The 12,139-nt window shown below is 31.4% G+C and overlaps 1 protein-coding gene across 1 annotated transcript in view; it reads right to left on the bottom strand.

Annotated features, from left to right (window-relative positions):
• Positions 1-4,801: 4,801 nt before the first annotated feature.
• The window catches only part of LOC136042551 (uncharacterized), a 71,191-nt gene continuing 63,853 nt past the window's right edge, over positions 4,802-12,139 (bottom strand). Inside the window, exons 5-6 of the mRNA XM_065727519.1 lie at positions 9,948-10,172; positions 4,802-4,944 (exon numbers count right to left, since the gene is read on the bottom strand). Coding sequence (XP_065583591.1) covers positions 4,817-4,944; positions 9,948-10,172 — 353 coding nt within the window. The 3' untranslated portion in view covers positions 4,802-4,816. The remainder of the gene's footprint in view (positions 4,945-9,947; positions 10,173-12,139) is intronic.

Raw genomic sequence — 12,139 nt, 5'->3', positions numbered from 1 at the left:
AGTTGCCACAGTCACAAGTAGTCGCAGTCACAGACGCAGGTAATTGGAGTCACAATTAGTCCTGCTTTCAAGAAGTCGCAGTCGCAAGTAGTTAAAAGTAGTCAGAGTCATATATAGTCGCATTCGCAAGTAGTCGTAGTAGCAAGTAATCACATTCATAGTCATAGTGACAAGTAGCCAGAGTTGTAGTCGCAAATTGTCCCATTCACAATTAGTCGTAGTTTCGCGTAATCGCAGTTGCAGGTAGTCACAGTCACAAGTATTTGCAGTGGCAGTCACAACTAGTCACAGCCACAGTAGTAGTAGTAGTAACCAAAGACTTGTACCTTAATGCTCATACCTTTTTCAGACACACCCAGAATAAAAAAATTCCGAATTCTTGATAATGTATCGAATGTGTAAACAATGCAAATGTATAATTTACAACCTTTACCCCAGAAAGTGTCGGGGTTAGCACACTGTTACTCCGGAGTCATTGCTATTGGACCTTTTGATTATTTTGGACAAAATGGTTATTTAAAAATCTTGATCTGATATGTTTGCTGGGAGGCCCTATAAAGAAGGCTTGGGATAGGCTCGTTGTCCTTGAATAGCTTTTGAATTCTGAAAACGGATATGCAATTTTCAATATCTAATCGAATGATCCTCCTCCTAAGTTTTTATGATAACTCATTCAATACGAAAATGAATAGAAAATATGTTGAAGCCATATCACTCTTCAGTTAGGAAGCGCTATTGGTCTGCTTATGAAAGCAGTCATTAGAGCTAAAAAAAAAGTAATAACTATTTGACATTGTGGCTGCATAATTATGTTTGTGGAAACAGAACTGTTTCCGTTCTGATTGAACTAATTTTTGGTCAAAACTTTGGTTTTAGTTAGAATTCTAGTTCAAACTTTAGCCAAAAGCTGGAAGAAAATCCAACCAATCCCATACAATCCAATATTATATATATATATATATATATATATATATATATATATATATATATATATATATATATATATATATATATATATATATATGTAGACGGCATAATAGTAAAATATTATACTGGCATGTTAATAAATTGAAAGGGAGTAGTCAATCCGGACTAAGTCCCAGTTAAAGATAGAAATGGGGCCACAATTAGTGGTAAGGAAAAAGTTGAAGAAAGATGGGTGGAACATTTTGAGAATGTGCTAACCAGAGATACAGTTGCAGGAAAAGATATAGATGAAAATGAAAAAGTTTGTGATACCTTGGATGTGAAGGAAGATTTGTTTAGTGAGGAAGAATTAGCGCCAGTGCTAAAAGTATTTAAAAATAATAAGGCTCCAGGTGCTGATAGTGCGATAAATGAGCTTCTTAAATATGATGGCTCTGAAGTTAGGAATAAGCTATTAAAGATTATGAACATGATTTTTTAAAAAAGGGAAGTACATAATGATTTTAGGAAAACCTTAAAGAAACCACTGTATAAGAAAGGTGACAAGAGGAAGTGTCGTAATTATCAAGGCATTAGTCTGGTCTCTGTAGGTAGCAAATTACTGAGTAATATGATACTTTTTAGACTGAGAGATGCTGTAGACAAAGTTTTAAGTGAAGAACAGTGCGGTTTTAGAAAAGGTAGAGGATATGTCGACCAAGTTTTCAATCTTTGAAAGGTCTTTGAAAGGGAGAAGTCCCCTGGTTGTCAAACACCTTTGGTCCTCAGTTTTATCAATTACGAGCAAGCTTTCGATTCTATTGATAGAACAGCGTTAGCAAAGGTCTTATCCTTGTATGGTATACGCAGAAAAATTTATTAAACTGATTTGTGCTATGTACGAGAATAATACTACTGCGGTTAAGGTAGGAAATGAGGTTAGCAACTGGTTTTGTATTAAATCAGGAGTTAAGCAGGGTTGTGTTCTATCCCCCTTTCTATGGATCATTTTGATGGACTTCGTCTTAAGGAGCATAGGAAAGGCAATTGGAGACCACATAATCAAATGGGAAGGAAAAACGCTCCTGGACTTAGATTATGCTGATGATTTAAGCATATTAGATGAAAGTGTGAGCAAAATGAAAGAATTTTTAGAGGTTTTACGAGTTCAGGGTGCTAGAATAGGCTTAAAAATTAATTTGAAGAAGACTAAGTCACTAAGGCTAGGCATAAATGAAGATGAAAAGGTGACGCTGGGTAACGAAAAGATTGATAAGGTTGTCAGCTTCTATTACCTTGGTAGTATTATTAGTAAAGACGGTGGGAGCAGTGAAGATGTTAAAAGTAGAATAGCTAACGCTCAGGGTGTTTTTTCACAATTAAAAAAAAGTTTGGAAGAATAGAAGGATAGTCTGCAAACCAAGATTAGAATATGGGAAGCTACAGTGATGACAGTGGTCAAATATGGCTCTGAAGCATGGGCGCTCCGAAAAGCAGATGAAAATTTACTAGATGTTTTCCAGAGAAATTGCCTACGGATTGTTCTGGGTACCCGGCTGACTGACCGTATTTCAAACAGTAGTTTGTACGAAAAATGTGGTTCAATCCCGCTTTCTAGGGCTATAATGAAAGAAAGGTTAAGATGGTTTGGCCACGTTCTGTGGATGAAGGATGACAGATTGCAAAAGATTGTCCTTTTTAGCCAACCCTCTGGGGCTACACAGATAGCAGGTCGTCCTTGTCTGGGTTGTGAAGATGTCATAAATAAAAATTTAAATGAAATGGGAACTTCCCGGGAGGGTGCAAAGAGGGAGGCCTTGAATAGATTAGATTGGAGGAGGAGCGTGCGTAGCTGTATTGACCTCAGGCGGCTTGGTGCTGCAATGAGTTATATTATTAGTAGTAGTATTATATATATATATATATATATATATATATATATATATATATATATATATATATATATATATATATATATATATATATATTATATTATATATTATATTATATATTATATATATATATATATATATATATATATATATATATATATATATATATATATATATATATATATATATATATATATATATATAATATATATATATATATATATATATATATAGATTTATATATATATATATATATTATATTATATATTATATATATTATATATATATATATATATATTATACATGTATATATTAATATATATATATATATATATATATATATATATATATATATATATATATATATATTTATATATATATATATATATATATATATATATATATATATATATATATATTATATATATATTATATATATATATATATATATATATATATATATATATATATATATATATATATATATATATATATAGAATATATATATATATATATATATATATATATATATATATATATATATATATATATATATATATATATATATATATATATATATATATATATATATATATATATATATATATATATATATATTCTATATATATATATATATATATATATATATATATATATATATATATTATATATATATATATATATATATAATATATATATATATATATATATATATATATATATATATATATATATATATATATATATATATATATAGAATATATATATATATATAATATATATATATATATATATATATATATATATATATATATATATATATATATATATATATATATATATATATATATATATATATATATATATATATATATATATATATATATATATATATATATATTATATATATATATATATTCTATATATATATATATATATATATATATATATATTATATATATATATATATATATATATATATATATATATATATATATATATATATATATATATATATATATATATATATATATATATATATATATATATCTATATATATATATATATATAAAATATATATAACATATATATTATATAGATATATATATATATATATATATATATATATATATATATATATATATATATATATATATATATATATATATATATATATATATATATATATATATATATATATATATATATATATATATATATATATACATATATATATATTTGTGGATCTATGTGTGTGCATATATGAATGAATGTATTTAATACCCATAAATGGAAAAACAGATGGAGCACAAAAAGAAAAACAAACAAAAATACACAAGACGCTAATTAATCTAACACAATCAAAACAAAAACACAACAATCAGAAACAGATGCCGACTTCTGCCGTCAAATATTAACCCACGTATATTTACTGAAGAAAATCGGATTTCCTTGGAAGGTGAAAGGGAAGATTGAGTCTAGTGGGCTACCAAGATAGATTAGGTTTTATTACTATAGCTAAGAAAATATCTAAAGCCGAACTGGCCCAGCATTAAAAAACCAAAGAAAAAAAAATCTGGAGAAGCGACGCATTTTTGGCACATGAATACGATCACAACAACAATTTAATGATCATTTCGGCTCAGTACAAGCGAAAGGATTCTAACAACGCCTTGTTTTATACGAGCCAAAAAATTGCACAATTATTATTCTGTTTGTCTCTACCGACCATGAAACCATTGTTTTTCAGGATTTCCATCCTTGGTTACTACTAAGGTTTCTGATAAATATGGCAACCAAGGCTGTACCCAGGGGGTTCGACTTTACTGAGCTTGAACCCCCTCCCTCCAAAATTTCTCCAACCCGTAAAAAAAGTAGTAGAAGTGCATTGAATCAAATTTTTGATGCGTTCTGTAAAGATTATTTATCCCCTTCCTCTCCTCCCCCCAGAAAATATATTCCTCCGAACAAAAATCCAGGATACACTCTTTGTGATAAGATATCTGAAAATGTGATTCTTACCGATGCACACAGTGAGCAGCAGTGGCTATGTACTGACGATTCACTAAAACACCGCCACACTGGAATCCAGCAATTCTAATGTGGGCTTGCCATGGATATTCACCGAATACAGCTTCTGAACCTCCTAAAATTAGCCTGAATTTTTAGTAGATACGCGAAACTTAAATAGCAGCACAGCTCATCTGTAATATCAAGTTCGTGAAATAAGGACGCGGCTATGTAAAGTACACGGGATATTATTAGAGTATTAAAAAAATCTGATGGCACATATCCAAAGGTTGCGTATAAAAAACTATTCAAAATTTTAAAGCTAAAGTCCTTTTAACTGAATTTTTTACTCTTATTTCAGGTGTCTTTGCATTTCAATCATCAATTTAATTATAAAACGGAACAATTATTATAAATTAAAAGAAAAATCCAAAGTTATAGTGAACGTTTTAGAAAATGTCGTATGTTTGTTTATTGCCTTACATTTTTGTCGGTAAAATTTAACAAACGTGAAAACTATTTAATGGTATGTTGAAACTCAGTTTGAGAGCCTTTTTCGTACTTAACAAGCTGATGCTAGGCCTAACATTCAAATCTGTAAGGTTTTGTGCTGTATATTTAATTACTAGACTAAGAATAAGGTGTGCAACGAGTACTTATTTTCCTGAGGGAAAATATCTGACAATATATTTCCAATTTATTTTTTATCCTTTCCAACGTTCGCTATTTTTTTTTCTTTATGTATTCTTGACTAGCACCTATATACAGTATCTCCGATAATCGCCTCCGAGATGTTCAATCCTAACAGCTTATGATCTAGTTGGCGAAGAGACGTCAACTGCAAATATAAGCAGTCTTAGTATCTGGAGTAGGTACCATATACTATACTGGTATCCAAATAGAATATAATTCAAGTTGAATCTTGTTACCTGGCCTTGATAGCATAGTAAAGAATGTGAGTTACGGTCTATAGTGGCCAAAAATTTAAAAACACATATTTGTAAACTGTCTAGAGACAATTTGTTCATTTAATGCTGATATTTTGGCTCATTTTAATAGGAAAAGTTTATTAGGAAAACGAATTTAAGGAACTTAAATTACTACAAAGATAGAATAACATAGACATTTTTTGAAAGTATTGGAAGATGACAACATGTCTCTAAGACCATTGAACGTCTAACTTATAATCTTTATGTTGTTAGTTAAGATATAAAATAAGGAATAAAATATACTTTTCTAGAATTATTAGAACAATTTTTTTTTAGATTAAATCAAGTGAAATATAATTAAAAAAACTTTCCTCAATCATAAGTGTTTCTCGTAAATAGTTATTGAAATTAGGTCAGCTAGTCTTTAAGTTGAAACTGAATAGATGAATAGTTGGAATTGAATGGATGCAGCTGGTTTGGTTTCTCCCAAACCAGCTGCATCTATTCAAAAGGTATTATCTTACACCTAATACAATTATAAACTGAAATAAACTCTCTTGAATTATTTTTACTTTTACTGTTATTGACAACCTGTTGCTCAAACGGGAGTTGAACAACAAAATGCTAATGTTAGTAAAAACTCACAGAAGCGCTAAGTCACCTGGGGCTGAAACAGCTGCAGAGACTCTTCCCCCCCCCCCCACCTAGTCTATTTAAGCCTTCACTCTTTTCTCTCCCATTAAGTCCAATTTCTGACAACTATTTCCTTATGTCCTCTTCACACCACACTTGGAATGATCTGCTTTAGAAAGATCTAGGCAAAACCCGGGTGGACGGCCAAAAAGAACAATCATTGGCAATCTGTCATGTTTCATCCGTAAATGTTTCCTAGCATTTAGCATTTGTTAAATACATAAAACTAAAACAGTTTCTCACCAGCATGCCCTTTTTGGTGCTGATTCAAATTGCTAGATTGCTACACACATCACATTTAGACGATTTTTTACCAGTATGCACTCATTGGTGCAGATTTAAACTGTTTGGCAAAAAAAAAAAGCATTTCTAACACACATCACACTTATATGGTTTTTTCCCTCATGTATTCGTGGAAGTTTTTCTAATTTTCTATATTGCTTGGTCGTTCGTGCATCTGTGAGATTTTACTAGCTTCCTTTCATCACAGCCCTTGAAAGTGGGGTAGATTTTTCGCCGAGTTTATTGTTTGACCTATAATCAGTCAAACTTTTAAGTCAAGCGCAAAAAATTCCTCTAAAACAAATTCTGCAAATCTTCTTACGAAAGTCAACGTATAATTTCAAAAAGCACCCAATTTTCAGAGCCATACTTGACCACTGTTATTACCATAACTTCCAATATTCTAATCCTGGTTTGCACCTATTTTCCTACTCTTCAAACTTTTTTCAATTGTAACAAAACAACCCAGTCCTTGGCTACTCCACTTTTTACATTGTCACTCTATCCATCATTTTTATTGATAATAACATCCAGGTAAATGAAGCTATCTACGTGATCGATCTTCTCATTGTCCAGCAGCACTTACCTTTTTACCTTCTTGCTTTTACTTCCTTACCTTCTTCACCTCTTTACCAACATATCCTCTTTAGTCTTCTTAACATTAATTTTCAAACCTATCCTTGCACCCTCAAAACTCTCAAAACCTCCAGTTGGTATCACAAGTTCCATTTTCTAACTGTTTCAACGATAGGAATCTGGCAATATGTGAAAATCCAAGCCTCTTAGTAAGGTAAGAAGTATTTAAGAAAACCAATAGAATGTGCTGAGTATGATGGTATAGGGTACGAATTCTGCTTTTTTTAATGTCACTCGACGTCTATTGTGAAACCACAGCCATAGTCTTGATTGATTCCTTCTAATTCTTTTGAGCTAAATATGACTCAAAAATTATGACCAATGCATAAACGTCCAACAGAAAGAACTTTTTCATATCTTATGCCATTTTTCAAAGACTGACAGAAAATTTATTCAGCATCGGTGCTAGATTGGTAAAATGCAATTAAACCCTAGGGCACATAAATTAGCGGTGGCTTCAAAAAATTTTTTTTATTCGAAACATTGTTTTTTTTTAGCTCCCACTCCATTCAATGACCTTAATCCAATCAAAAAAAAGTTTCAATAAAACAAGTTTCAATAATGCTACAAAAATATTTCCAACAAAAATGTTCAGTTTTGTAATAAGTATAGTGAAAGATCAACCTTAAGCATTCCAACCCTTCCAACATTACAATATTTCCCAACATTGCAACATAAAAACATTCCAACAATCATTTAAGGCTTTAAATTTTTTATCCAAAATTTAAGATTTTTTTCCTTTGTATGATGGGGGATTGACTTAAAAAATAAAATATATACAGGCGAATGGACATTGCACATTGCATATCCATACTAATTGCGGAGGTATAGCTAGGGTTTTCATTGTCAGGGATAATTTTGATGTTTGATAACTTCAAAAATTGAAAAAATTGTACGTATAGTAAATCGGATTACACATGTAGTAAAGGTTGAAAGGATGCATCTAGTAAATTAAAGAAATAATATTTGAAGCATGCAATGGGCCAATTGAAAGCCATAAAAGTAGTATTTTCTAAATGAATACTTCATAGAGTCTATGAATTATGTCTAGATTTCGGTCTGACCTATATTACAGTATTTGTGGTCTTGTTTTATATGCTACCCTTCTTTTTATTCTTTTTATATTAAAAAGAAAATTTAAAACCACTTCAAAAAACCGACTGAATAATAATATTTATGAAAACTAAATTGAATTTCACTACAGAATAAATTGAAACTATAGTCTCTAATTCAAATAAATTGTTTCAGTTTCAAATAAATTGAAACTATAGTATAATCTCTAATTATTTGAAAGAATTTTTCTTATTAGAATCTCAATTACAGTCTCAATTACATTTTTAATTTGACAATGGTAATAACATTCACTGAATCTTCCAAAACCAAAATATAGAAATGTCGTGCAGATTCAAAATCTCTATCATCCAAACTAAATCTTTGCATACGGCAAGGAGGAAAAATTCTGAAAGTGAAAATATAGGGAAAATTATGAAATTTTGGTACGAGAATTCAACAATTTCTGCCAAATGGGTAAGTAGAGCCTCAGATCCCGCAAAACTTGAAAGAGGTATGAGGCAAGGGAGCGTTCTTATTCTCCTCATTTCAAACATGTAGTCTCCAAGATCCTGAATCGCACCTTGCTCTCCCTTCTACTTCAAAGTACTGATCTATAATGCCTGGTTTATACGGATGACTTCCTTCTGCTCAGTACATCAAAAACTGACTTAGAAGACAACCTGAATCAACTCCAAAGTGACTTTCTTTCTATCGGACTTCTATCAATATTGACAAGTGGGAGTGTTTGACCTTTAATGTTCCGGAAAGTGACTCTGTAACTATTGAGAATCATTCAATCTCTGCCGTGTCTGATCTTGAAATTTTGGTACCATAATTACAGAAGCGATCATTAAAACCAGGCACTCCAATTTTCAGCAAACAACCACAGCCTTAAAACGTGCTTACGTGTCTGTAGACCCATATCATGGATACTACTGCAAAAATCTCTGGTCTAAATTTTTCACTCAGTTTACCACTCCGATATATTCTACCCTGTCGATACATCCCAAACGCTGAACAGAAGAGACAGAAAAAACAGTGTACTACTACAAATATGTTTAATTTTCACAGCACATTTTTGAACCTTAATTACTGATTCGAAAAATGTGGTTTTCTATAGCGATTTAAACGATAGTCAAGCATTCGGGACATTCAGTGCTCATAGTTAGACTAATGAGACACCATTTTACACTTGCATTCATTTAAGTGTTTTGCCTCTAATTTCTTAGAAACCAATATAAAAGTTGTTTTTTCTTTCTTTTTATTTTTGTCATTTTCTTTTTGTTTATTTTTCTTCCAATATAATCATTTTGTTGATGGTGGGTAATTAAATGGTTATTATTATTATAAGCAGACTTGATTATTCAAAAGTGATAGTGGTCTGAGATCTATGTCTAGCTAAGTAGCCCATACTTGTGAACGGGAAATTATAGCCAAAAAGATTATAAATGAATTTTCTTCCAAAAGAAATACAGCAAATACAATCCAAATCAAAGAATAAAAAATGAAATTAATTTAAAGATCTGTGGTTAAAAATATGTAATACCAATAATCCGCTTCTGAATTCCACTTTTCAGAGGTTGAACTCCACATTGTGCCGGTAAATATTTGCCACTCATTGTCAACATTGTTGCTTGATTTGGATGATACTGAAGTCCACCAGATTTTTGACTTGCACGGTAAGCTGGACCCCTTAGAGGTGAGTGTAATAAGTGTGCACGTGGATTGCCAATGTGAGGTCCCAATGGTGGTCCGGGAAATCGACTTGGCGCTAAAACAAAACATTTTTTTTATAATATTCCAATTTTACGTGTAGGCACTGGGATATGAGAAGAATATTCATATGAAATTAGGAACACCTGTATTAGAAATTAGTTTGAAAAGGATAAACATGAGTACAGACATATTGGTATATTTTGTTATGAAGAGTGGGGTGTTGACAATTCGAATGGTTGGGCACAGTTTTGAAAAGAGGCAAAATAGGTAAACTGCAGGGAAATTAAAAGGAAATATTAATAAAAACCTATTTACGGTCTCAGGACGGGTCGAAGAGCTTTTCATCTCCTGCCCACCATACCTTCTGTTCGTGTCTGTAAAGGGGACATTGGTACCAATTCGAACTGTTTTTACACAAACAAATCGATAATAGTTTATTTTTTTCATTCCTAAATTCGTGGTGCCAGGTGTAATTAAATTTGTGATTTGCCGTTAGACAGATCAGATATTAGAGGCGACATAGAAGTGATAAATTACCTTTTCCTCTCTCGTTCGCTTTATTTATATGTGTTTTTCTCCGATATTTCAATTTTTATAGCCCTTTGCGGATTTTAATTTTTTATTTTTCTCAAAATACTGACTTTGAAAATTGTTTTAGAATAATTTGATTTTTTTATATATAGAAATTCGTAATTTTGTTTCCCCCCTATTATTTTCTTGTGCCGCATTTTTGGCCTAATCTCAAAATACCCCATGGCTTAAATGGCTTTTGCTAAATTTACTATTGATTTCCTCTCCCCTCCCCCATTATTACTCCTTCAATATGTTTTAGCATTAGTTTTGGAGATCAGAGAGAGAGAGATGTTGCTCAAATAACAGTAAAAATTGATTCGCCTCTTTTCAAAAACAATTTTTTTATTATTTGTCAAGACTATAAGGTTCTCTCCCAGATGTTTATATATTTTTATGGTAGTTGAAAAATTTCTTCTTAAAAAAGGATTTCCATGGTGGCAATTGGTCCGCAGTGGCAAGGGACAATGCTTACGCGTCTTATATTTCAAAATCTAATTTGATCGGCCGGAATATTTTACACAAACGTTAGTCAGTGGAAAAAAACAAACAGGGATGTCTATTGCTGTCTAAATTAACAACAATCAGGTACAAGACAGATGGCATTCAAAGTTGGCAAATATAAAATGGATAGCGTTTAACATATCGTAGAGGGGGAAAACTCAGTACTGTGGTGTTGCAGTGGATTTGATCTCAACTTGATAATACAAAACCCAGAGTTCAAACTTAACTGTAACACCACGCTGCTGAGCCGACCCAAGGAGCGTCTTTAATGAAGACGCTCCAAGGAGCGTCTTTAATGAAAATTATCTTTAATGAATTCAATCTTAATGAAGAAGCGTCTTTACTTCAGTACATGCATCATAGAGGAAGGAGGTGTGTACAAAAAGCAAAGCGACCATGTGGCTATTATAACTAAAATTCCACATCACATTGCACATCTGCTTAGCTAGATGACAAACCAAACGTTGATGCACAATGCCATGTTCTTTGGGACTGTAATGCCGATTGGTGAACTAACCGACCATCAATAATAACTTTTCTGGCTCTGCTTTGGCTCGAAATCCTTCCCAAGGGAGTAGAAATTCACTTATATCGTCCCTATTCAGAAGCCATATAGGGATTCGGCCTAAAAAGCTTCATATAGGGCAATCAGCCTCTACTGAGGTATATAAGGTCAGTTTTAACAACAAGTTTCCATACTAGTGATAAGCAGTTTGGGTTTAGCTGGAAACACTTGACACTTGACTGCTGAATAGCCAGCATCAGTTGTAAATTCAGTTTCTCACCCAAGAGTTCAATATTAAGGTTCTGTATTTTGGTGTTCAGAAAGCTTTCGACGAATGTGATATGAGAGGATATTGAAAAAAATACAAGCACATGAAATGTGTGATCATCTACTCGAGATTTTTTGGGCATTTTCTAAGAAACTACAGTCCCCGTCTAACTCTC

The sequence above is a fragment of the Artemia franciscana genome, unplaced genomic scaffold, assembly GCF_032884065.1.
Source record: "Artemia franciscana unplaced genomic scaffold, ASM3288406v1 Scaffold_1463, whole genome shotgun sequence".
Classification (NCBI taxonomy): Eukaryota; Metazoa; Arthropoda; class Branchiopoda; order Anostraca; family Artemiidae; genus Artemia; species Artemia franciscana.
This window is presented reverse-complemented; position numbering and strand designations above follow the sequence as displayed.